The sequence below is a fragment of the Mandrillus leucophaeus genome, unplaced genomic scaffold (assembly GCF_000951045.1).
Source record: "Mandrillus leucophaeus isolate KB7577 unplaced genomic scaffold, Mleu.le_1.0 Scaffold641, whole genome shotgun sequence".
Taxonomy (NCBI): domain Eukaryota; kingdom Metazoa; phylum Chordata; class Mammalia; order Primates; family Cercopithecidae; genus Mandrillus; species Mandrillus leucophaeus.
In genome coordinates, this window is record NW_012106931.1 from 1,250,268 (window position 1) to 1,277,290 (window position 27,023).

At 42.9% G+C, this 27,023-nt stretch overlaps 2 protein-coding genes and 1 pseudogene across 10 annotated transcripts in view; 1 reads left to right on the plus strand and 2 right to left on the minus strand.

Moving 5' to 3' along the window:
- SRSF5 (serine/arginine-rich splicing factor 5) overlaps window positions 1-8,737 on the plus strand; it is a 45,425-nt gene extending 36,688 nt beyond the window's left edge. Inside the window, exons 2-9 of one of the 8 annotated variants that reach the window (XM_012000901.1) lie at window positions 2,878-3,996; window positions 4,875-5,019; window positions 5,330-5,400; window positions 5,524-5,622; window positions 5,908-5,977; window positions 7,199-7,272; window positions 7,728-7,838; window positions 7,925-8,737. In XM_012000901.1, coding sequence (XP_011856291.1) covers window positions 4,894-5,019; window positions 5,330-5,400; window positions 5,524-5,622; window positions 5,908-5,977; window positions 7,199-7,272; window positions 7,728-7,838; window positions 7,925-8,192 — 819 coding nt within the window. In that variant the 5' untranslated portion in view covers window positions 2,878-3,996; window positions 4,875-4,893 and the 3' untranslated portion in view covers window positions 8,193-8,737. Of the gene's footprint in view, window positions 1-2,877; window positions 4,122-4,874; window positions 5,020-5,329; window positions 5,401-5,523; window positions 5,623-5,907; window positions 5,978-7,198; window positions 7,273-7,727; window positions 7,839-7,924 lie in introns of those variants that run through there. The other 7 variants (XM_012000903.1, XM_012000906.1, XM_012000904.1 and 4 more) reach the window with 7 other exon arrangements.
- On the minus strand, window positions 3,053-4,858 carry LOC105554431 (annotated as a pseudogene). The gene has a single exon (XR_001008326.1). The product of XR_001008326.1 is annotated as an uncharacterized LOC105554431 (transcript).
- A 3,602-nt stretch (window positions 8,738-12,339) lies between the features above and the next one.
- The window catches only part of SLC10A1 (solute carrier family 10 (sodium/bile acid cotransporter), member 1), a 16,313-nt gene continuing 1,629 nt past the window's right edge, over window positions 12,340-27,023 (minus strand). The window contains exons 2-5 of the mRNA XM_012000900.1: window positions 22,468-22,678; window positions 15,852-16,030; window positions 14,994-15,190; window positions 12,340-13,040 (exon numbers count right to left, since the gene is read on the minus strand). Coding sequence (XP_011856290.1) covers window positions 12,934-13,040; window positions 14,994-15,190; window positions 15,852-16,030; window positions 22,468-22,678 — 694 coding nt within the window. The 3' untranslated portion in view covers window positions 12,340-12,933. The remainder of the gene's footprint in view (window positions 13,041-14,993; window positions 15,191-15,851; window positions 16,031-22,467; window positions 22,679-27,023) is intronic.

The window sequence follows — 27,023 nt, forward strand, 5'->3', positions numbered from 1 at the left end:
GGACAACACGGTGAAACCCTGTCTCCACTAACATACAAAAAATTAGCCAGGCATGGTGGCGTGTGCCTGTAGTCCTAGCTACTCGGGGGGCTGAGACGGGAGGCGGAGGTTGCAGAGAGCCAAGATCACACCACTGCACTCCAGCCTGGGCGACAGAGAGAGACTCCATCTCAAAAAAAAAAAAAAAAAAAAAAAGGGTTGCTTCTAATTTGGATGTCTTAGGAAAAGGATGCCAAGCCATTTTGTTGAAACATTCATATAGGAATAGGATGACCTGAAAAAAATGCTCATGCAAATCCAGGTCTATAAATATTGAGTCTTTTTGGTGCTATGCATTTCTAGAAAACATGAATAACATACATGAATCAGTGATGACTGTATAACAGGGGTATAAACAGAGTATTGTAGGCTGGGCGTGGTGGCTCACATCTGTAATCCCAGCACTCTGGGAGGCTGAGGCAGGCGGATCACAAGGTTAGGAGATTGAGACCATCCTGGCTAACATCGTGAAACCCCATCTCTACTAAAAACACAAAAATTAGTCGGGTGTGGCGGTGTGTGCCTGTAGTCCCAGCTGCTGGGGAGGCTGAGGCAGGAGAATGGCAAGAACCCGGGAGGCGGAGCTTGCAGTGAGCAGAGATCGTGCGACTACATTCTAGCCTGGGTGACAGAGCGAGACTCTGTCTCAAAAAACAAAAAAAACAAAACAAAAAAATCCAGAATATTGTAAGATCACATAGGGGAAGAATAATTCTGATCATAGAAGATGACTTTGTATTTATTAGAGAAATTGGTAAGAAACAGTCCAATAGTGATATGGTTTGGCTCTGTGTCTCCACCCAAATCTCATGTTGAGTTGTAATACCCAGTGTTCGGGGAGGAACTTGGTGGGAAGGGATTGGCTCATGGGGCAGATTTCCCCCATTCGGTTCTTGTGATAGTGAGTTCTCACAAGATCTGATGGTTTTTGAAAGTGTGAGGCACGGCTGGGTACAGTGGCTCACGCCTGTAATCCCAGCACTTTGGGAAGCTGAGACGGGTGGATCATGAGGTCAGGAGATCGAGACCATTTTGGCTAACACGGTGAAACCCCGTCTCCACTAAAAATACAAAAAATTAGCCAGGCGTGGTGGTGGGCGCCTGTGGTCCCAGCTACTGGGGAGGCTGAGGCAGGAGAATGATGTGAACCTGGGAGGCGGAGCTTGCAGTGAGCCAAGATCGCGCCATGCACTCCGGCCTGGACAACAGAGCAAGACTTCGTCTCAAAAAAAAAAAAAAAAGTGTGTGAGTGAGGCCCTCTTCACCGCCTTGCTTTCTCTCTCTCTCCTGCCATCACGTGCATGAAGAGGGTGCTTGCTTCCCATTTGCCTTCTGCCATGATTGTTCAGTTTCCTCAGGCCTCCCAGTGATGCTTACTGTATAGCCTATGGAACTGTGAGTCAATTAAACCTCCTTTCTTCATAAATTACCGAGTTTCAGATAGTTTTTTTATAGCAGTGTGGGAACGGACTAATACAAATAGGGAGACTTGAGATTAGATGGTTGTCATGGCAAAAGCCAACATTGCAGAAGACAAATGTTTTAAAATATTGTCTCTAGGCACTACTAAAGAAAAATTACTTTTGTGGAACTCATAAACTTTTAAATAATAAATAAATCAGAGAAAAGTTTTCATTAAAAAATTGGTCCTGAAGAAAATCAACATGAGCTGAAAATAGCAACTTCTTCATGGTGTACAGCACCATCTTTTTTACTTTTCACCCCCAGAAAACCTTTTCCAGATTACTTTTTCTTATTGCAGCCAAAATAAAATGTAGTTGTTAGTTCCTTCTCCAGTCCCACTGCTTTACTAGCCTTAAAAACAAAACAAAAAAAGTGGTAGTGAGTGAAATAAAAAGAGTTGCTTTCATAGTAAACATAAAATGTAGAAAGTAATCGGGAAGACTTGTTTATTATGCAGAAACCAAACAAATGTAATTAAATACAAACTGGTCTGGGACAATTTGTGCATTATAAAATGCCAATGTTCATCAGGCCAACAACTAGATAACATTTTTTTCTTTTAATTGAACAAATACATTAAATACATATTGTGTTATAAACCCATCCTTAACTCCCACATCATAGGTAACTAACTTTACAATTTTGTCATGTACCCACCGAGACTCTTTTTATTTGCACATATAACTATGAATGGACAAACTTACCGATACAGACTATCCAAGTTTCAGTTCTGAGTGCCTAAGGGCCCCTGAGGTCAGAGTTAAGTGTCAGTTGTCTCCTTCTTCCTGAACTACTTTTTCTGTTTAACTCTAGTTGCAAGCATGCAACTCCACATTCCAGGCACTTCTCAAAAATGGGGTGCACTGGGTTCTACATAAAAGCATTAAAGCAAAGTTAACCAATCTCTTTATACCTAAGTCTCTAGGTCTACCAACCTTATCGGGACCTCGGGGGAGTTAATATGGAGGGCTGTGTTTCACACCCACTTTGAAAGCAGGGCATTCTCTGTTTCTAAAGAATTGCAAACTTTCGGCCGGGCGCCGTGGCTCAAGCCTGTAATCCCAGCACTTTGGGAGGCCGAGACGGGCGGATCACGAGGTCAGGAGATCGAGACCATCCTGGCTAACAGGGTGAAACCCCGTCTCCACTAAAAAATACAAAAAACTAGCCGGGCGAGGTGGCGGGCGCCTGTACTCCCAGCTACTCGGGAGGCTGAGGCAGGAGAATGGCGTAAACCCGGGAAGCGGAGCTTGCAGTGAGCTGAGATCCGGCCACCGCACTCCAGCCCGGGCGACAGAGCGAGACTCCATCTCAAAAAAAAAAAAAAAAAAAAAAAAAAAAAAGAATTGCAAACTTTCATGTGTTACATTACAGAAATCTCAACGGGAAGGATTAACCAAATACCATTTCGACTTAAAAGCAGCTTGAGGCCGGGCGCGGTGGCTCACGCCTGTAATCCCAGCACTTTGGGAGGCCGAGGCGGGCGGATCGCGAGGTCAGGAGATCGAGACCATCCTGGCTAACACGGTGAAACCCCATCTCTACTAAAAATACAAAAAAAATTAGCCGGCGTGGTCCCAGCTACTCGGGAGGCTGAGGTAGGAGAATGGTGTGAACCCGGAGTCGGAGCTTGCAGTGAGCCGAGATGGCGCCACTGCACTCCAGCCTGGGCGACTGAGCGAGACTCCGTCTCAAAAAAAAAAAAAAAGCAGCTTGAAACCTTTTCCAACCACTCTCCCAGAGTGATGGAAATGCAGAAATCTGTATTCCAGCCTCAATTCAAGACAGCCTTCTAGTTGCAGTACCATTTTCAACATTTCATCAGTCAAAACCCCTTCATTTAAAAAAATACTTCAGTTCCTTAGTCTTCTCACTACAACAAAACCATACAGCTGTGGCATGGCTGAAAAAAGAACTCGAACATCTAGGAGCTCTCTGCTTTGAGGGCGAGAGATAAGCAAAGGCCAGGTATTTCTGCAAAGCTAAGTTTCTTCTAATTAGTAATCTTGTGTGTGTCTAAGAAAAACTTTAGATACAAGAAGGGTTGATACTTGTCTCAGGAGACTCTTCTGGGAGAGATGATGATGAACCGAACGCCAAGGACTTAGAAGGGGCGAACAACTTCAACCGATGTCCCTCCAGACTCCGGCACCTGCCGGCAATGCCCAAGCGAGTTCCCGCCTCCGGCCCCACCCACCGCGGGCGGAGGGTCGGTCACTCACAGTGTCAAAGGAGACGCACGTTCCCCGAAATTTCCGGCCCTCCCAAAACTTCCGTCTTCCCTGGGTCCAACAGGGTGGACCCAAGGCCCAGGGGCGTCCCCGGAAGTGACGCAGAGATGCGGCCTCCATTTTGTGGAGTGCCAGAGCTGCTAAGTGCGTCAGTTGTGGAGAGGCGTAGACGAGTTAAGTCCTGGTCTGCGTGGAGGCCGACGACTCCGTCGCAGACTACGGACCTGTCTGGGTCTCAGCCGCTAAAGACCCCGTCCGGTAGGTGAGTGGCTCACTTTGAGGGCAAGCCTTCTCGGATCGAGGCTTCTTCATGGCCGCTCAATTCGTGAGCGGCTGGGGCTGCTCTCTTTGCGGAGGACGGCGTCTAATGAGCGCAGTTGATTCGAGGTGGGCGCTGGGGCACGTCTCCCTTTTGGCATACTGTTTGAGGGGGACTGAGGTGGAAGGGCGGTCACTGTTAGGGTCGTTTTTACACAGCGGTTGTGCGCCCCTCCCTGCCGGTCTTAACGTCTTCATCTCCCGGACACGTAGAGTAGTGGGCCGGGATCTCCCTGACTTTGCTGGCGATGCGGCTGGGCCTTTTGGAGGGCGGCCGCAGTGACCCCAAGAACGGTGGAGTTGGGAGGAGGAGGGAAAAGAGAATTTGGCACGCGCGGCTCTGCTGCTGTTGATTCCACCGCCGCCATTTTGTGGCCGCAGAGCGCCCGCCCCGTTGGCGCAGGCGCGGTCGTGGCGTCGCGAGAATCCGGCTTCCACCCGCTGTGACGCGCCCGCGAGGCCGCCATTGGGCTGGCTTTGCGGAGGGCGGGGGCGGCTCCGCCCGCACTTCTCGGCCTTTCCTAACTGCGGCAGATGGGAGGGGGCCGGAGAGCCGTGGAGAGTGTGCGGCTGCGCAGTTGGAGAAGTGGCAGTGGGCGTTGCGGTTGCTGCGGTCTGGGCCCAGTAACGGACCGTGTTGGGAGGGAGCTGGGTTTTAATTTTGTCTGCAAGTTAACCTGGCTTCATTAGAGGCACTCTTGGCAATCCCGTTTATAACATCACTGGGTAAACATTTTACGCTGTTTATGTTTTTGATTCTTTGATCAGGCGTTTCTCTGTCACAGTCATTGCTGTTATCTCGATTGAATTACTTTCTAATAGGAAGTACTAGCCGGACATCATGAGTGGCTGTCGAGTATTCATCGGGAGACTAAATCCAGCGGCCAGGGAGAAGGACGTGGAAAGATTCTTCAAGGGATATGGACGGATAAGAGATATTGATCTGAAAAGAGGCTTTGGTTTTGTGGTAAGTATTTAGAACTGGGTGAATTATCTGCTAAGTAGGTAGAGTTTTGATAAGCAGTTTTCGATCTTGAGTCCAGGTAGAATATTTGCGTTCAGAAAATGTTACCCAGCCTTGTGTGTGAGTTTTATTGAGGCTGAAAACAACTTTAACTTGCCGGCTCACTGGAACCCACTCCTAGTGGCTCCTTGATTAGGTTTGACTATGTGGCAGTGTTGTTAAGATACCTCTTTTCCTATTCTGTCTCCTGATTTCAATGCTCATTATGTTGTAGAATACTCTTCTAAAGCCCATGTTTATACTTACATTTTAGGAATTTGAGGATCCGAGGGATGCAGATGATGCTGTGTATGAGCTTGATGGAAAAGAACTCTGTAGTGAAAGGTGAGACTCCTGTGTAACTAGTTAGCCTTGGGACATAGAGCAGACTGGGTCTGCTGGCATATTTTTCTAAGTAGATCTATATAACTTAAGTGTGTAACGGAGATTTTTCTTCCTCTTTTGTAGGGTTACTATTGAACATGCTAGGGCTCGGTCACGAGGTGGAAGAGGTAGAGGACGATACTCTGACCGTTTTAGTAGTCGCAGACCTCGAAATGATAGACGGTATGTGAAGGGGGGACGGCTGCATTGAACAATTATTGTAGGGTAGCATTTAAGGTTCAGGAGACATTAGCAGTGATGATTCGGGGTCCTGCCATATAATGTGTTTTTCTATTCCCACGTAAGCCCATTGTTCTTGATGAATCTATACGAGTCGTAGAACACAGAATCTGTTGACGGAAGTCATTAGGATGGCTTGTCATATCTGATGGCTTGAACTTGCCCACAGTTGAACACAAGTGCTGTCATTGCATTTCTTCCATTGTGAATACGAATTTTCTTCCTCAGAAATGCTCCACCTGTAAGAACAGAAAATCGGCTTATAGTTGAGAATTTATCCTCAAGAGTCAGCTGGCAGGTTTGTTGAAATACAGTTTTGAGTTATTTTAATGTGGTTTTTTAAAAAAAGTTAATGGGTAGCTAATGTTTTGTTTTATTAAAAGTAGTTTTATCTTAAATTAATGGATTTAATGGAATTGTAATTTTAAACATTTAATTAAATGTAATTTGGGGGATGTTTTGAACTTTAATATTAGTGATCAAATGTAAATGTTTTGAGGATATTTTTCTTGTTTTTTAAAATCAATTTTTAACCAAATATTAAACCCTTTATTTGCCAGCCTGTCTGTGTCGTTGGCCTTATGACGAGGAGTGCCTGTGGGTTATCCTAATCGTTGTCTTGGTCACTCTTGGTTGGGCCTGGTTGACTTTGCCAGTCAGCTCCTACAGTGATCAGTTGGCCACCTCTAGATCTGTGTTTGCCGGTCTAGACGTTATCGGTGCACTTCCTTGAAGTGCCAGGTTGCAGCGATCCCAGAGCGTTGATAACGTGATCTGATCCCTAAGTTGAGACCTGTCTTCCTGTAACGCTTCCGAATAAGAGGTCCGGTCGAAAAGAGTTGAAAGATACGAAATTAGGTGGTCGTTGGAATCCTGATCGCAGTAAAGTGGTCCTTGGTAACTGCTCGAGTAGAACATGTCTGCATCCGCCAATAGTCTGCTAATAGGGAGGGCTGTGCGATTAAAGGCTTCCATCGATTGGGTAGTGTCCTTCAAGTGGGTGGCGAAGAGCCAGTCGGGCATATGTCATGAAGGTTTCTCCGACCGATTAATGGTTTGCTGCTTGACTAGCCTAGGGAAATAATAATAAAGGTAAAGTAAACTTTTTTAATGACATATGGGGCACAAAATAACTGGTGTCTTGTAAATGTTCTGTTTTTTTTTTTTTTTTTTTAATAAAACTTCTCTACTTTAGTCTTTAAAAATATGTACTGTTTCCTTTTTTGTTTTTTTTGTTTGTTTTTTTTCTTTTGTACTGAGCTCAGCATAGACTAATACTACCTTAATGTTAAAATCTGAATTTCCTTTAGCATTTTGCTTAAAAGCAATATGCTATTTCCTTATTCCGTGCCCTGACATAGATAATTTTTGAATTCTGATAGAATACAAGTGTGGTAAATGCCATGTTTGTACTTTATCTAACATCTTCTCTTTCAGTAGTCTTGTTTTTTTTATATCATGTGATTGTTTGTGTGTCCCCTTTCCTTTTCTTTGCTTAACACAATTATCTTGTGTTAAGGATCTCAAAGATTTCATGAGACAAGCTGGGGAAGTAACGTTTGCGGATGCACACCGACCTAAATTAAATGAAGGGTATGTACTGGAAATTGTGAAAGTCTTTAAAAATATCCTGAAAATTTTACTGTGAACTTAGTGTTGAGCACTTAAAATTTGAATATGTTATAATGTAGAGATTCTCCAGGGACAATTTTGCCGCCTCCCCTCTCCCCCCCCACACCTTTGGCAGTGTCTGGAGACATGTATGATTCTCACAACTGGTTGAGGGAGGATGCTGTTGGCATCTAGTCGCTAGGGGCTAGGCATCCCGCTAAGCATCCCACAATGCATAGGGAACCCTCCCCAACAATTAATTGGCTCAAAGTATAACAGTGCCAAAACTTTGCTCTTTTAATACTGCATTATGCAGAAATGAGACTCAGTAGTGATAGCAAAAGTGAACATAGAAACGACTTAACCTAGACTGCTATGTGCAATGTGTGCGACTACAGGATGTGTAGACTTTAAAAGTGGCTTTTTTTCCATTTTAGGGTGGTTGAGTTTGCCTCTTATGGTGACTTAAAGAATGCTATTGAAAAACTTTCTGGAAAGGAAATAAATGGGAGAAAAATAAAATTAATTGAAGGCAGCAAAAGGCACAGGTATTTCTAATTTTTAAGTCAAAAGTTATATTTAATGGGTTTGCTGTAGAGTCTTACCTAGGCTGATTTCTTCTCATTTTTCATAGTAGGTCAAGAAGCAGGTCTCGATCCCGGACCAGAAGTTCCTCTAGGTCTCGTAGCCGATCCCGTTCCCGTAGTCGCAAATCTTACAGCCGGTCAAGAAGCAGGAGCAGGAGCCGGAGCCGGAGCAAGTCCCGTTCTGTTAGTAGGTCTCCCATGCCTGAGAAGAGCCAGAAACGTGGTTCTTCAAGTAGATCTAAGTCTCCAGCATCTGTGGATCGTCAGCGGTCCCGGTCCCGATCAAGGTCCAGATCAGTTGACAGTGGCAATTAAACTGTAAATAACTTGCCCTGGGGGCCTTTTTTTAAAAAACAAAAACTACAAAAATTCCCAAACCATACTTGCTAAAAATTCTGGTAAGTATGTGCTTTTCTGTGGGGGTGGGATTTGGAAGGGGGGTTGGGTTGGGCTGGATATCTTTGTAGATGTGGACCACCAAGGGGTTGTTGAAAACTAATTGTATTAAATGTCTTTTGATAAGCCTTCTGCTCACATTTTTGTGAATGTCTGAAGTATATAGTTTGTGTATATTGACAGAGCTCTTTTATAACTAAAGCAAATTTAATTTTTTTGTACTAGAAAAAAATTTGAACATTTTAGTTCCTGGTTATTAAAATATGTTAATTCAGAATTAGTTTAATGCCTCAATTAAACTAATTAATAGCTTTGGACACTTAAAAGAGCTCTAAATTTGCTTGTACATAAAGGCTTAATTTGTTTTCCTTGTTAGGGTCAAGGGTGTCCTTCACTCTTTAACAGCTGCGGGACAGACACATTAAAGCAGCTGTTTGTTATTGATAATAAAATACTATAAAACTCCTTTTGTCTGTTTGTCTGAAGAAGTCCTATGCTGTTTACTTCTCATCCTTATCATCATACAGTACATTTAAAACACCAAACACATCCAGAATCCTGGAGTCCTTATGGTCTCTTTTTAAAAAGTGTTTTTGATGTCTCCAGGCTATTCAAAATACAACGATGTAAGCGAATGCTAAAATCACAATTGAGTTTTCTTTGTGTCCATGGCCCCCCCAACCCCCCCATGTTTCCTTTATCTCCTGACTTTATTGGCATCAGGTTACTTAGAGTCAAGAGGAGGATGGTGTGGGAAGCAGTGTTTCTTGACTACCTTAAGGGTTATGACGGGTTTTTTTGTTTTTGAGATGGAGTTTTGCTCTTGCTGCCCAGGCTGGAGTGCAATGGCGTGATCTCAGCTCACTGCAACCTCTGTCTCCCAGGTTCAAGTGATTCTCCTGCTTCAGGCTCCCAGGTAGCAAAGATTACAGACATGTGCCGCAATGCGCAGCTAATTTTGTGTTTTTAGTAGAGATGGGGGTTTCACCCTGTTGGCCGGGCTGGTTTTGAACTCCTTACCTCAGGTGATGCACCTGCCTGGCCTCCCAAAGTGCTGGAATTACAGCCATGATCCACTGTGCCCAGCCTTGTGTTTGTTTTTTTGAGGCAGGATCTTGTTCTGTTGTCTAGGCAGGAAGGTAGGGGTGTGATCAGTGGCCACTGCAGCCTTGACGTCCTGGGCTCAGGCAATCGTCCTGCCTTTGCATCCTGAGTAAGGGCTACAGGTGTGCACCACTGCGTGTGGCTAATGTTTTTCTAGAGACAGGGTCTTGCTATGTTGCTCTGGCTGGTCTTGAACTGGACTCAAGTGATCTAACTTGGCCTCTCAAAGTGCTGGGATTATAGGTGTGAACTGCTGTGTCCAGTTGTGATGCAGTTTTGGTGGTCGGGTAACATGAATGCCTAAGGGACTTTGACATGGTACTTTTTGTCTTGAGATATGTATGGGATAGTACATGTTTAAGGGAAAACAATAGTGTAAAATGCCTAAGGTCCTATATCCATATTAACCTTAGACTTCTATATTTGAGCTTTCAAGCCCTGCCTTAGATGTATAGAAAAGGAGCTATATTAATACAGGCATCTCAAGACACTTAGATATATTCTTAGTTCTGTGGGGGCTAGACTACATAAATACTGGGAAACAGTGAATAACATCTATGTAGCTTCTGATGGTAATAGCCAGGCACTGTTTTAAGTGCCGTATCTCTGTGTGGACTGAATCTAATACCGTTTTACTGGTGGGAATTCAGGAATTCTTCAAAGAAGGGATGGATTGGTATTAAAATCCAGGAAGTCTGATTCCAAGACCCCCACGCTACACTCACTGTTGACAAAGATTTTTGCCTCTAGCCTTCCAGGGATTTGGAAAACGGCAGAATTAGAAGCACTAGAAAAACGTAGCTTTTAGCTTCCCGAAAGCGTGGGGATTGGGAAGTGGGAATCTCCATTTGGGAGAATTGAAAGGTTTTTGATATCCTTAATTTTTAAAAGGTCACTCCCTGGCTGTTTCTAAGTCTAGAACAGGCTATGGACGTTTAAAGCTGCTAATTGTAATAAGAGGCTGAGTTTAGGAGTTGGTATATACCTGTTGAATTAGTTGAGGGAACCAGGTTTATTTTAATAAACGGTGGATTCTAGATTTTCTCAGTGTCTCTGAAGGCAGTACTTGGTCAGCCTGAAGTTGCTATCAAAAGCAACTTTTCCCCCTTGGGCTTTTAGAACGTGCTTCTCAGGGCAGTGTGGTATGTTGATGTTTTTCCTGTCTACCTCTAAATCAGACAAACTTTTTTTTTTGAGATGGAGTCTTACTCTGTTGCCCAGTTTGGGCGGTCTTGGCTCACTGCAGCCTCTGCCTCCTGGGTTCAAGCGATTCTCTTGCCTCAGCCTCCCGGGTAGCTGGGATTACAGGCGCCCACCCCCATGCCCAGCTATTTTTTTTTTTTTGTATTTTTACTAGAGACTGGGTTTTGTCCTGTTGGCCAGGCTGATCTCAAACTCCTGACCTCAAGTGATAAACCCATCTCAGCCTCCCAAAGTGCTAGGTTTACAGGCATGAGCCACTCTGCCAGTCTTTATTTTTTTAATTTTTTTTTTTTTTCTTGAGACAGGGTCTTGCTTGGTCACCCAGGCTAGAGTGCAGTGGTGACTCACTGCAACCTGCACTTCCCAGTCTCAAGTGATTCTCATGTCTCAGCCTCCCAGTAGCTGGAATTACAGGCGCCCACCACCACGTCTGGCTGATTTTTGTATTTTTAGTAGAGACGAGGTTTGACCATGTTGGCCAAGCTGGTCTTGAACTCCTGACTTCAAATGATCTATCTGCCTACCTTGGCCTCCCAAGTGTTGGGATTACAGGAGTGAGCCACTGTGCCCAGTCAAGACTTAAACTACTTTTAATCTTGTGTTAGGGAATACAATAAATTCCTTCTTTTGAAAAAATGGCAGGGAGATAACGATTATGTCTCAAAAAGGGACTCGCAAAACCAGGCTTGAGATATGAGGAGTGTGGATGTAATCCTAAGGAAAGGTTTAGGACCTGCCTTTGTAGGGCACGGTTTAACCTTTGTTTTCTATGTTTCTTTCATCTTTATTCCTTACTTTTTTTTTGAGACGGGATCTTGCTCTGTCGCTAGGCTGGATGGAGCGCAGTGGCGCTCTGTCGGCTCACTGCAACCTCTGTCTCTGGGGTTCAAGCGATTCTTCTGCCTCAGCCTCCTGAGTAGCTGGGACTACAGGCGTGTGTCACCATGCCTGGCTAATTTTTGTGTTTTTAGTAGAGATGGGGTTTCACCATGTTGGCCGGGATGGTCTCCATCTCTTGACCTCATGATCTGCCCACCTCGGCCTCCCAGAATGCTGGGATTACAGGTGTGAACTACTGCGTCTGGCCATGTTTATTCCTTTCTAAGGGCAGTTTGAGGCCAACCCTATCTTCAGAAGCTAAACAAATGTGTTCTTATATAACTTGTATGTAACCAAGTCTCCTAGCAGATGATGTTGGTTAGATAATAGAGAAAACAATTTGAACAGTTAGGTATATATGGATATAATTAGTAAAAATGATAGCAGCCTTTTTAAAAACTGCTTTTTTAAGAGGATGTTAAATCTGTGATTCTCGTTTTGGTGTTGGGAGTATTTGTTAGTCCTGCACATTTGCCAAACTGACACCTGAAAACTATATTGTCTTGGTTTCATTTGTACCTGACCATACAAAATGATAAAAATCCCAGGTAACTAAGCATGATTGACTTTTTGTAAGTGTTAATATTCGTTGTTAATCATTTACTTGATCTTTATTTGCATATGATAAGCAAAATGTTTAAATTTTATTAGAGACAATTTGAAATTTGTGAATTCTAGGTATTTGAACATTTTTCTTTGAATTGGGAAACCACTCCTTTAGTTTGCTGTACCCAGTTTTGGGGGTGCTTTGTGTTAAAACCCAATATCTACTGAACTTAAAAAAGAGATTCTTAGGTGACATTGTGTTACTGTATGTGTTTCCTGGTTTTTCCTTGTCGAAGGTTTTTCTCCTCTACTAACATGATGCATTTGCCCAGTTTTTTCATTTCATTAGCTATTTTTGAGTTTGTTTTGCCTAATTGCATGTTACTGTGTTCACTTTTGCATACTTGATGTCAAATTTGACTTTTCGGGAGCGTCATTCCCAATCATGTCAAAAGGGAAGGAATGGGATCTGAATTTTTTAGATTAGAACTTCTGAAGTCTAATTCTACAGCATTCTTGAGCATTTATTTCTCTTTTGGGTCACAAAACTTGGAATGGGATTTGGGTATTTGAGTAATGGGTTAAACATATATATTGATTAGTTCAGGAATTGAGTAACTTAAGATGATTATCAGGCACTGTTTCAGAGATCCTGGCAAGAGGCAGATTTGGTTTCTGGTTTCATAGAATTTCCAGTCACTGAACAAGTCTTTGAAATAAGTAGCAAATTCTAAGTTGGGGATAGTTGAGGCTTCTTGGGCAGACACCCTGTCTGTGTTCCCGGCCAAGGCTTGATGATTCTGATAGATGTACTGGAAATGCTGGAGAGAGACTCAGGCAAGACTGGTGTTTTTGCTGCTCTCTGTAGTTGACCAGACTGGCTTTCAGAATTGCTTTGGGACCAGAATCCAGGCCACCAGGGGAAGGGCTAGGCTGTGCAAGGGGAGCAGTCCTCCCCTTTGTAGGTGCCATTTCCCAGAGCTCCTGGAGTTCTTTCTTCAGTTGTGGCAGCAGTGTAGATCATTTTTGTTTTATCTGTAAAGTTAAGGGTCATAGATGTAGAGACAGAACAAGAGGAGTGAACAATGAACCTTATTTAATCTGGAAAGTACAAGAATACCAACTCAGCCCTAGGGTGTGCTATGTATATATTTTCCATCTCTGTCATCTCTCCGGTGGTTTACTCTTTAAACTCACTTTCCCCTCAATCTCCCTAATGGTAGTAGTAGTAATAAAAGTCTTAATGAATTAGACTGTTGAGTCTTCATCATCACTTCACCTCTAACTTCTCTGTACATAACAGTAAAACAACAGGGGAGACGAGTTTATGTATGCAAGGACTGTGTCGCATTCAGGGAATGAGGCAGGGAGGAAGGATCTTTGAGACAGTCTAACCAAGAGAGTTTCCAGTTCTTCCCGCCAACACCCAATTGTTCTGCCTCTTTTCTTGCCCATTGTGTGGGTGGTGATGCAAATTTGAAGATAGCTTTGATTCCTGCACCTTTCTATACAGATGGGAGAGTTCTCTATACAGAGTGCTTCCATCTGTATAGAAAGGTACAGGAATCAAAAGTATAAAAACTTGACAGATTCTTCCCCCTGAGAATAGCTTCTTGGGGCCATTAGTTCCAAAGAAATAAGTTGCTTTGATTTAGTGTTTCCGCTGGGGTCTTCTGAGATACATTGTGAGGAAAGTTCTTTATAAGTCTTGAGAGCTAAAGATCCGTAGAGTATTGTCCTTTGAGGTCACTCCAGGCCTTTCTGGCACTGAAACCTCAAATCTGGGAACTTGGTTGGTCTAGAAACTTCTGTGCACTTTTTGTAAGAGGGCAGCAAATCTCTTGGCGTTCCTTTCAGGTAAGCATCAGACTAGATTCTTTCTCACAGCTCCACTGTAGCTTTGAACCAAAGCTTCAAAAATGATTCTAGATTATGGTCAGCCTGTACTTGTTTCCTGTTGGCTGCTTGGCAACCTAATTACATCTTAGCTAACTGCAAAGGGAAAGAGAATTGGTGTTTGCTAGTATAATGTAACAAATTCCAACAGGGAAAGTTGTGTATTTCTCCTAGGGTGTAAATCACAGTCCCTAGGGTCTAGACAAGGTTTTGAAGGGGACTTCAATTCATGGATTTGAAGGGACAGTTGAAGGATTTGGAAAGTACTTAGGAAGAATATACTCATGTTTAGAGTTAGTTATAATGAAGTGTGTTATAAAGTAGGTTTGGATGTTTGAATGTCCTGTATTTTTTTTTTTTTTTAATTGGTGTTAAAGTACACTTTGAGGAAGACACTCTGGTCTCTGGTCTGTCTTGAGGTTCAATTTTATTTTGAAAGGTAATGCTCTGAGCATTTTAGAGAAGAGATGCTATGTTAACCCCATAGTGATCAGAGTAAAGTATAAATCATATTAATCAAGTTTATTATGGAGGTAGTCACTGTTTTAACAATCTTATGCTTAAGTTTCCTTTACTGTGTAACTGGAGTTGAGGAATCTTTTTTTTTTTTCTTTATTCTGGGTTATATTAGGCTGCAATGCTTTCATATGTTTTACCTCATATGGGGGTGCCAGTGGTGCTGTGGCTCTGACCTGGTTCCAGGAAATGAGAACCTAGTCCTGAGAAATGGAAACTTCCCCAACTCTTGTGAGTAGAGGTCTTTCACACAACTAATAATCTCAGTTGTTCAAGGCAGTTCTGTCCTATGATGTCTCCCTACTGAGACAAAGCAGCCCAAATTCCTTCAGTTTTATGAGGTAAACTGCATCCACAATTTCATTCTCCCAGCTAGAAGGAAGAAATGGAGTGCAGTTGATGGAAGTAGCCTTGGATCTTTAAAGCTTCTTGGATGCTTCTTGGGGCTGCCTGGTTCTTAGTGGCTTGATAAAAGCTAAAGCCCTATCCAAAAAGTCCCTACTAGAAACTTGCTTGTTGGCAGGCTCAGGTCCAATACTGGAGCAGAACTTGAAGTGGGGATCATTCAGTACTCACCCTTGGGAGTCTTGAATTTCTCATAGCACCGAAACATGGCAATGAGGAGAAGCCCTTCTCCAAGCTGGAAAATCATGTAGAGGAGGGGAAAGAAGAAAAGTGGTCCAATGACCTCAGGGGGAAAGGCCACATTGAGGATGGTGGAACACAGTTGGACATTTTGGCATCCGGTCTCCATGCTGACAGTGCGTCGGCACCTGTGTTGGTGAAGAAAACGCCACATACACTCAGAAGGAACTGGAGGGAGCAACTTTGTCCCAGTGCCGCTACCAAGGAGTTTGTCAGCAGTTGGAATCTAGACCCTGGACAGGGGTACTTTGCTGTTGCTATTGGTGTTTGGATACCTTTGGTGTCTGGCTTTTTAATCCGTTCAATACCTTTCCTCAATTTTTTTCAAGTCTCTTGTCCAGTTAGTCAAGTCTCTTGTCCAGTTAGTGCATCTGAACATATTGCCAGGAAAATGCCTTGCCCAGATTTCAGGTTCCTAGCTTGTTATTCTTTTCCTGAAAGACTAGGACAAGAATGAAGCCCATGGGACAGTGGGACCTAAAATAATACTATCTCCAGGTGTGTGGTGGCTCACGCCTGTAATCCTAGCACTTTGGAAGGCTGAGGCAGTTGGATTACTTGAGCTCATTAGTTCAAAACTAGCCTGGGCAACATGGTAAAACCCCATCGCTAGAAAAGATAAATCAGCTGGGCATGGTGGCTTGTGCCTGTAGTCCCAGTTACTTGGGGGACTGAGGCAGGAGCATCACTTAAGCCCAGGAGGTTGAGGCTACAGCGAATCGAGAATGTGCTACTGCCCTCCAGCCTGGGAAACAGTGAGACCCTTTCTTAAAAAAAAATAGTACCTACCGTCCATTGAGGCAGAAGAGAGCAGAGAGAACATAACCGAGCAGAAAGCCAATAAAAGGCATCAGGGAGGAGGTGGCAATCAAGAGTGGTGTCATGGCGAACATGATGCTCTTGCCCACATTGATGGCAGAGAGAACTGTGACGGCCACACTGCACAAGAGAATGATGATCATCCCTCCCTGGGAATGAAGACAAGAAGAAAAGGCAATTAGAAGAGTTGGGGATAGAAAGGAACAGAGAGGAGGGAAGCACAGGTAGAAATTGGAGGTGGGAAACATTGCAATAAAACACGAAGTGGAAGGGAATATGAAAGACCTTTATCTTCTTTTTGGATTTCTTTTCTTTTTTAAAATTATTAATATTAGAGACAGGGTCTCACTGTGTTGCCCAGGCTCATATTAAACTCTCGGACTCTGGTGGTCCTCCTGCCTTGGCCTCCCAAAGTGCCGGGATTACAGGTGTGAGCCACTGCACCCAACCCATCTTTTTAGATTTCTTATCAGTAGCTAGGAAGCCTGGGGACAGCTGATTAACACTTTGATTATTACAAACTCAGCCAAGCACAGTTTCTGCTTTTGACACATCTCTAGATAGCAAACTGAGTGAAGTGTTATATGAGGCTATTCAGGCCTCCTGCAAAATGCATATATTAAAAGTTTCAAAGTATTTTTGGAACTTATATACACATTCCTACAGTACTGTCGTTGTTCCACATACTTTGAAACTCATTAGAACTTGTCATACATATTTGTCTCAAATACCTTTATTACAGATAGGGATTTTATCCATTTTAGGATCAATTTGACTTCTGGAAATTGCCAAGAGTCATTTGAAACAAAGCTGGTCAAGGTAGATGATCAAGCCCGTAAATACGGTTTTAAACCCAAAATGATGTCTAATAATAAGGGGATAAACCTACTTTCTTGAGTGATCTGCAAATTGAATATGAAGGAAGTTCCCAAAATAACTTTCAGAAATGTCTTGGGTGATAACAACAACATTTATGAAGGAAGTTCCCAAAATAACTTTCAGAAATGTCTTGGGTGATAACAACATCATTGGAAACTACGTGGGTCTACTCTGAATGAGATTATAGGATTTTTCATTGTGCAACATAGGATGCAACCTTTCAAAGTGCACCTCCGTGCACTTTGTACTTTCCAGTGTGCATTTTAGAGAATTGCATGCTCCAAAATGATAAACAGGTATGTGTAAATTTAAGACTGTCCCTTTTATCTCCTTTGCAAATGTTTCTCAAACATACCATGTTATTTTGTAATAGTTATATGTGTTTGTTCACTTTTTGGTTCATTCACGTGTTGCATTTTATATTTCCTAGTAATATTTTAAAAAATGTGGTAAAATATGCATAGCAAAGTTTGCTGTTTTAATCACTTTTGAGTGCACGGTTCAGTGGCATTAAGTACATTCATAGTGTCCTAATGACATTTTAACATTTGTGTTGCTCACATTTCAGCTGCACAGCTTTGTGTTTCTGTTTTTAATGCTTGTTGCAACTGATACGATCATATAAAACATCACCTATACCAATTAGTGGTCCTATCCCAGCATAGGAAGGACTTTCACACATCTCTTCAATAACCATGTGCTTCAAGTTTTATTAAAAGTCTTATTAGCTAATGAGCTGCTCAGTTTACCTTTGCATTTTTAGTTGATTTCCCCTTTGGATTTCTGTCTTTCGAATTTGCCCTCCACCCAACAGTCAAATAGTTCTTATCGCCATCAAGAGTAGTGGATAATTTAGGAGGCACTGGGCTACAGGAATTGTCCATGAATCCTGAAGCCCTATTCCTCTGTATAGGCATTCACTCTTATTCTCTCACTCATGTTCTCTGACTCTTGGGGGCTGCACAGTTGTGGTTATGAGCACAGACTTTGATATGATCCAGGTGGGAAAGCTGGCTCTGCTAGTCTCCAGGTGTGTAAGCTTTGGGGAGTCACTCAACCTGAGTGAGGTTGACAGCATAGGACCTGGCATATAAGAAGCATTCACTAAACTGTAACTCCTATTATTACTCAAAGGGGAGGGGGGAGGAATGTAACATTCTAGAGTTTCATCACTCTCACCGCTGCCATCTCTGGAAATTTATCCTGTTTACAACCCCTGCTGAGACAAGTGGCCCTCGGTAGTTGCTTCTCCATAGGCCACCATGTTTGGTACCACCTGACTTCATTGCCCTGCTCACAACTGGGATGAGTGTCCATTAATAAGCAGCCAATCCATTGGCTTACCAGTGACACATGAGATGACATGTCCACATGCTACCCACAAAGGTGGCCTGCACAGGCTGGTGAGTAGTAGAAATAATCAGTTTCTCTCACTTACGAAGTTTGCAGGATTACAGAGAGGGAAGCAATAGCAGGGACAAGTGTCAAAACACACAGAGGCCTGGGAGCAACAGAAGCCACAAGTTGGCAGAAACTATAAGACAAAGGAGAGTTAGGGGTCAGTTCATCAGTAGCAGTAGGTGTGGGAAATGCATGAGTAGAGTGTTGAGTCAATGAAATGGTGGGATCCTTATTAAAGAATAGTGGATGGCTTATGGTGAAAGTGGCTCGTGGACTATGTCATTCTCAGATTCATCAGCCTTCTAACCACATAGCCTTAAGTTAATTTCTTGAATTGCCTTTCAAAATGAGCATCCCTGAAATTGTATCTTGGTATATCTAAATGTGACCTTCCACCAGCGAATGCAACTGGTTGAACCCAGTGTGAGCAGATACCTGCTGCCAGAGCTAGTTATTGAAAGTTGGGTTATTTTGATTTGCAAGGTCCTAGGAGGGTTAAGTGTGCAAAGAGGCCAGGACAATCATTTGTTCATTTTCCAGTGTGGCACTCACTATATTATTTATGGGACAGGGTGACAAAGGATGAACATAGTCCTCAAAGAGCCATAGAAACAAGGGAACCCACATGTTCGTCTCTGCATCCTCACAGGAGTGATTCCAGTTTTGGAAAATAGGAAAATCAGTGTAGCTGTTGACTTTGTGGTTGTTTAACCCTGGAGGTTTAGCCAGGGACAAAATGGGTCCAGGGCATGCCTGGGTTTTTTAGATCACCTTTTATGTAGTCCCTTATTACTAGTCTCTGTCTTTCTAGCCAAGGTATTTCTTAGCCCTTTTAATGTTCTCTGGCTTCATTTTGACTTCATTTCCTCTTTGGCATTGAGTAGTGGATGTGCAACACAACAGGAACAGAGACTGGTTGAGATAATCCTGGCTCTGCCAAGTACCTTTTCCGGGCCTCAGTTACCCTATCTGCAAATTGAGAATAAGGCAGGAGACTGAACTTCATCTTAAAGGCTTCTCCAGTTTTAAAATCTGAGATTCCACTTTTTGCAACCTCAGAGAAACACTTCTAAAGCTACTCTGAGGTAGAAAGGAGACATGCTCTTGCATCAGTTGTCATTAGCACTGTGATTTGGTATTCTGGTCCCCAGTTTCCCACCTATAAAACAGGGGAGGGTAGAGTAGCATTAAATGATAGTAGTGGTCACTTCACATTTTAATATTCTTTATATTTTATATGCATTTCTTTAAGATCGTTTGTGGGTGTATAGGATTTTTAAAAAAGCAATCTTATGCACCCTACAAACTACCTTAAAGAAATGAAATGATGCACACAAACATGTTTCTCTGTGTATGTTGTTTTTCTGCTGGTGTGTGGAAGAGCAGCAGACAGGACTTGCCCTTCATTCCTTTATTTATTCTCAGACATTGGCTATGGGGGCACTGTGATAGGTGCTGTGGATTCAGTGTTAATTAAGACATAGCCTTATGGTCTTGCTTCTTGAGAAATAAGTGGGGAATAAACATGAACAGGTATTTTTAATGCAGTATAATAATTTCTACAGGGGTTGGCTGGAGTGTTGGGTGCTGTGGGAATGAATAGGACAAGCATCCTACTCAGGCTTAAGAGGTTTAAGGAGGGCTTCCTGGAGGAGGCGCTATTTGTGTTGAGACTTAAAGGATGAGTGGGAGTGACCCAGTGAAAGATGGTGAGTGGGGTGAGAATTGGGAAGAAGAGTGTTTCAGGTGAAGGGAAGGGCATGTGCAAAGAGAAAAGAGCTGAGACTGGTAAGGTCAATTGAGACCAAATCTCAATTTGATTTGGTGCCACATTAAGAAGTTTAAACTCTATCCTAGGGGGAAGGAGCCAATGAGAGGCTTTAAGCAGTGGAGAGACATGATAGAGTTTGTACTTTACATCTTCACCCTCAGGTTAAAACTGGGTGAGGAGGTTGGATGAGAAGGCCATTTGAGTTGTCTAGTGAGAGGTAAGGATGGAGAGGAATGAATGGATTCCAGCAACAGAAGGTGGAATCGACGGTCATTAATTAGATAGGTGTGAGTGGTGAGGGAGAAGGGAACGTTGAGAATGACTTCCAGTTTCCGGTTGAGGCAATTGGGCACACACACAGTGCCACTGACTGAGATAGCCACACAGGGGGAGGAGATGACTTATTTAACATATATTGAGTTTTAAATGCCCGAGGTATATTCAGATAGATCGGTAGATAATAAATGGATTCTGGAGTCAGGAGAGAGTTGAGGTCGGATGATGCTGTTCTGAAAGTCTCAGCTTGCAGATGGTAATTGCAGACCTGAGAGGGATCAGATCCTGGGCTAGGAGAGGTCTGGTGAGAAAGGCAGAAAGCTTGGTCTGAATGCAGAGAAGTGCCTTTGACCAGAGGAACTCATAAGGGAGTCCGAAGGAGGTCACAAGAGGCAGGAGGAAAGCAGCAGAGCTTAGAGTCACTAAAGCTGACAGAGAAGGCTTTTGAGGAGGCAGTGGTCAATTATGTCCAGTGCTGCTAGAAGGTCAAGAAAGGATTGAGAAATGTCCATTGGATTTGGCAGAGAAAGTGGAGCAGGTGGTCATCAAGATGCTGGGTGGATGGGAGACCAAGGAGGAGAGAAGAGAAGGATTCAAATAATGGAAACGAATGGCTGAGGGCCTGGTCACTCGTGAGAAAGCTCTGGCGGTGGCATGGGGGAAATGGAAGATGTCTGAGAGGCAGCGATTGACAGAGAGAGAGAGAGAGAGAGAGGAGTGAGGGTGATTTTTCATGAAGCCTGGCTAGGAAGGGGAGCAAAGGGGGAGGTATTAGGTGGAATGGGAGGTGGATTCCACAAGAAATTCCAATGAGAGATAGTTTTTGTTCTGTTTTTTTGAAGATAGGAGATATGTGAGTCTGTGTCCAAGCTGACTGTGAAGAACCAATACAGAGATGTTTTGAAATGAGAGTGACAGAGGGGAGGCTGCTGGATCAGGGGCATAATCAATAAAAGGAGGTCTCTGAGTACAAGGGTGGAGAGAATGATGCTGAGGTGGGGTGACCGGCCAGGGAAAGGAGGAGGGATGATTCCTCCATGTCCTCCAGCAGGCGGGAAGCGGCCATGGCACTGGGACAGGGAAAGGGCAAAACTACTCTTGAGACAATAGTAGTGTGAAAATAAAACCCCCCCTGAAAGCTGGACTCTTGGCTTCTTTGTTCCAGGCCCAAAGCTGCTGCCAAACTTTGGGGTTCTCAGCAGCACGCCTTACAGACCATCAAGGCCAGAGGCATTGATGCAAGGGCAGAGACAGTACAGGATGTCAGGAGACCAAGTCCTTCCTGAGGACCAGGATGACCCCCTGGCTCTGTGGGATGAACAGTGAGCCAAGCGGGAGGCTGGCAGAGACTGAACTCCAAGGTTGAAAATGTTGGTGGAGAGACCATAGCTGCACTCTAAGAGTCCGGGATTTTTCTGCACACAAGGCAGTGGCATGATGCCCTGTCTGTGACCACAGTGCTCCTCAAAACCTTTGTGGCCTTAATTCACTCTGCTTCCCACCCCATCCCTCTCCTGAAATGCTGGGAATGGGTATACTACCTCTCTCCTCTAGCTTCTTGCCACATCAGCCAAATTTGCCCTTGGTGCCCTCTCAACTCCTCTATTCAGCCTTCTCCCCAGGTTTACCTAAATGCCTCAAGCCCTTCCTTTTTAAGAAGCCTCCTTTACCACTCCAGCCCTCACTGTTCCCATCTCTTTGCCTTCTGCAAATACTTGTGTGTACACTGGAATTGGATCTTCTCTCTCTCTTTTTTTTTTTTTTTCTTTTTAGAAATGGAGTCTTGCTTTGTGGCCCAGGCTGGAATGCAGTGGCGCGATCTCAGCTCACTGCAGCCCCCGCCTCCCTGGTTCGAGTGATTCTGCTGCCTCAGCCTCCTGAGTAACTGGGATTACAGGCACTTGCTACTATGCCTGGCTAATTTTTTAATTTTTTTTTTTTTTGGTATTTTTAATAGAGATGGGGTTTTGCCATGTTGGTCAGGCTGGTCTCAAACTTCTGACCTCAAGTGATCCACCCGCCTCAGCTTCCCAAAGTGTTGGGATTACAGGCGTGATCCACTGCACCGGCCTCATGTGTTACTTCACTTTGTGCAAACATCAGAGTTTGGTGACAATGAATCCTCAGAGTGCATGGCATAAAACTTAGCATCTAGTAGGAGCATATATGTGTTTATTATTAATATAGTGATTATACCGTGTAGTTGTATGTGGTGTTTTTATTCTTTTGCCATAATTTGTCAAGCCCCCAGGTTCTTACCTTGATGACATAGCGCATGTATTGTGGCCGTTTGGATTTGAGGACGATCCCTATGCTGCAAGGAATGAGAACTGGGACCAGTGATAATATGATGCGTCCATAGGGCACCTTGTCCTTCAGGTCCCCATCATAGATCCCCCTGGTGTAGAGGTACAGGAGGAGAGGCATCATGCCAAGGGCACAGAAGGTGGAGCAGGTGGTCATCACAATGCTGGTGGGAGACATGGGAAGAGGGGAGAAAGACAGCCCATAAATACAGACTATTTTGTTGAGTGCCTGCTAAGTGCCAGTCACTGTGCTAAGTGCTTGACATATGTGACTTCAGTTCCTTTCCCCCATATCATTAGGCAGTAAGCATACTATCTTCTTTTTGCTGACAAGGAAGCTGGGGACTAGAAGAGTTGTGTCCTGCTCGAAATCACACAAGGTAGTACGTGGCCAAGGCAGGATTTGAACTTAGGCTGGTTCAACTGCTTCAATCCCTGTGTGCTTCATTGTGGAAGGAGCCATTCTGATCTCCTTCTCTGTAATAGAACGCTTTTTGCATTGAGCACCTTCCCCATGCCAAGCCCATTTTGTAGAAAGCTAACTGTGTGATCCCATTACTCTGATCATTAGCCCACTGGACCAGGGACTAGCACCTGACCCACAGTTACTAAATGTCTGGTTTAGAGCCTAGGGAATGGCTGGTTGTAGTGGCTTTGTCCAACAGAGACAATAACGATTAGCTATATCAGCACATTTTACCTTGTGGGGAGTCTGAGTGTGAGACACAGTGACAGGGCACTTGGTCTTTGGAGATGGGTGGCATGGGAGTGATGGTCAGGCAGAAGCCAAAAACCCTACTAAGAAAAATCAGTAAACAGATACCATGATTAAAAGGACTGTAAAAGAAATAGTGAAGCAGTAAGAAACAGAATAATTGAAGGGCCATAATGGTGGGGTAGTAGAGAAGGCAGTAATAGATACCCATGTTGAGTAAGTGACAAGATAACTTGGTCAGACTTGCTTTGCATCTTGGATAGTATTCCAGTCCCCAACTCTGGTGTTCTCATGCTCTTTACTTTCTGGTTCCTCCTGATATTATTTAAAATAAATTGAGTGTGATACTCAGAGCCTGAATAATATATCCTTCCAGCTCTAATATGTATCCTACTTGTCCAATTTCCTTTTCCATTTGGAATCTTATATATGTTAGTCCCAGGACCCTGTCTAGGGAGAGGCCCTCCGGAAAAGTCAACTGAGAAGGAAGCTGATAGGGCATCTCCTTGGATTTATGGACATTCACATTAAAAATATATGACTCTGACTTTTATTCCAGTGGGAAGGTGGTTGGGAGGTGAGGGCTTGGCAAGACCCTAGGAAAACCACATTCAGTGTGTCCCTCCTCCTCCCCACAGCCCCACCCTCCATCTACACTTCTTTCATTATTTCCATAAAGATAGAATATGGCTTAAATATGCATCAAGAGCAGCCTATATCAAAGGTTCCAGAGCGTAGCTGTCAAGAACAATAGGTAGACATGTCATAAGGATAAGAGCTGTTAGAGGTGAGGAGAGTCTCTCAAAGAAAATTGTGAACTAGATAATAGGAACTCCCCAACCCCCATGAACAAATACACACTTGAGCTTGTAAGAAATTAACATTTATTTTAAGTGTGGCATAGTGGCTTATGCTTATAATTCCAGCATTTTGGGGGGCCGAGGAGGGAGGATTGTTTGAAGCCAGGAGTTTGAGACCAGCCTGGGCAACAAAGTAAGACCCCTGTCTCTACATACGAACAAACGAACAAACAGTTTCACTGTATAGAGGGGTTATCGAGGGGAGTGGAGTGTTAGTCTTGGCACTCTTTCATGCCCGAGGGAGGGACCAGAATTGAGGTCTTAGACCTGGGATGGGAGGAGCATTGAAACTGAGCAACCAATAATAAAAGGATCATGGGGTGGGGGGAAGGGAACTTTCTAATTATATCATCAATCAAATATGAAATCATGGTGGAAAAAGTATTTAGAACACAAAAATAGTAAAATACATATTTAAAAAACATGGTGAGGGGACTTGGGATTAGGCAATGGTTTCTTATATATGACGTCTAAAGCACAAACAGCCAAAGAAAAAACAGATGAATCAGACTTTATTAATATTAAAAACTTGTGATTCAAAGGACACCATCAAGAAAGTGAAAAGCCAACCCGAGAATGGGAGAAAATATTTGCAAGTCATATATCTGATAAGGGTCTAGTATTCAGAATATATGAAGAACTCTGATAATGCAATAATAAAAAAGTAAAAAATGGGCGAAGGATTTGAATGAGATGTTTTCCCAAAGAAGATATACAAATGGCCAATGAGCACATGAAAAGACGCTCAACATCATTACTTATTAGGAAAATGCAAATCAAAACCACTATGAGATACCACTTAATATCTACTAGCATGGCTATAATTAAAAAGATGGACAATAACAAGTGTTGCAGGGTATGTGGAAAATTTGGAATCCTCATACACTGCTGGTGGGAATGTAAAATAGTGCTTTGGAAAATAGTTTGGCAGTTTCTCAAAAATGTAAACACAGAGTCACCGTATAACCCAGCAATTCTACTCTTAGGTATATATTCCAAGGGAACAGAAAGCATGTTCACACAAAAACTTGCCTGTGAGCTTCCATAGACATTATTCATACTAGGCAACAAGTAGAAACAACCCATATGTCCATCAGCTGAATGAATGGATGAGCAAAATGTATTATATCCATACAATGGGATATTATTCAATTACAAAAACAAATGAAGTATTGTGACATGCTGTCACATGAATGAACCTTGAAAATATTATGCTAAGTGAAAGAAGTATAGATACAAAACGTCACATACTGAATGCTTCCATTTATGTGAAATCCATAGAGACAGAAAGTAGATTAGTGGTTGTCAAGGGTTAGAAGGGGAGAGAGAAATGGGGACTCCTGCTAAATGGGATGGAGTTCCTTTTTGGGGTATTGAAAATGTTCTGAAATTAGATAATGGTGATAGTTTCACAGCCTTGGAAATATGCTAAAAACCAAGGCATTGTACTTTTTAAAGAATGGATTTTATGGTATGTGAATTATATCTCAATAAAAAGTAATTTAAAAACCATGCCAGGAGTAAATAAAGCAATTATTAAAGGGCAATTTATAGCCTTACATATTTATATCGAAAAAGAAGAAAGACTGAAAATGAATGAGTTGAGCACCTTACTCAAGAGGTTAGAAAGAGAAAAACCCAATACAAAGAAAAGGAAGAAATTTTTTTTTTTTTTTTTTTTTTTTGAGACGGAGTCTTGCTCTGTGCCCCAGGCTGGAGTGCAGTAGCGCGATCTCGGCTCACTGCAAGCTCCGCCCCCCTGGGTTCACGCCATTCTCCTGCCTCAGCCTCCCGAGTAGCTGGGACTACAGGCACCCGCCACCTCGCCCGGCTAGCTTTTTGTATTTTTTAGTAGAGACGGGGTTTCACCGTGTTAGCCAGGATGGTCTCGATCTGCTGACCTCGTGATCCGCCCGTCTCGGCCTCCCAAAGTGCTGGGATTACAGGCTTGAGCCACCGCGCCCAGCCAGAAAGAAATTTTTTAAGTTTTGTAAATTGTTAGAGAGGATCAGTAAAACCAAAAGTAGGGTTTTTTTGTTTGTTTTTCTTTTTTTTCTTAAAGGCCAGTTAAATAGACACCTCTGGCAAGACAGACCAGGGCAAAGAGAGATGGCACAAATTGATGATGTTAGTGTGAAAAAGGGAACGTAATTACAGAGACAATGAAGATTTTAAAAAGTAATAAAATAAACTACAGACATTTTCATACTTTCATTTTTAACTTAAATGGACAATTTCATGGGAAATATAACCTACAAAACCAAGTCAATATGAAGCCAAAAACCTGATTCAACTTAGAATTATTTAAGACATTTAATAAGCAGTTCAAAACCTATCTTCTAGAACCCCACATGATTTATACTGTCTTACGGTAGTGTTCTACTAAACATGCAAAGTGCAGATTGCTGCAATATTATGCAAATCTATCCAGATAATATAAAAAGTGGAAACATGCCCCCATTTATTGTATAAGGTTGATATGATCTTGGAACTAACGCTGGAGAATGATATGAGAAAAGAAAATTGGGGGCCACTCTTATTTATGAACATAGAAGCAAAAATAAAATATTAGCAAATAAATCAAGCAGTGCTTTAAAAAAGTAATACAATTGAACAAGATGAGTAAGAATGACTTAACATTAGATAATCTATTAATACATACTACTGTATTATTAGATTAAAGAAATGGTATAATTTTGTAGATACAGAAAAGTCATTCAACAAAATTTAATGTTCTTACATAATAAAAATTTAGCATGATTTTGAATGAATGGAATGAAAATTCCTAGCAACGGAATGAAAATTCCTTAACTTGAAAGGAAATCTATTAGAAAAGTATATTAGGCTGGGCGCGGTGGCTCAAGCCTGTAATCCCAGCACTTTGGGAGGCCGAGACGGGCGGATCACGAGGTCAGGAGATCGAGACCATCCTGG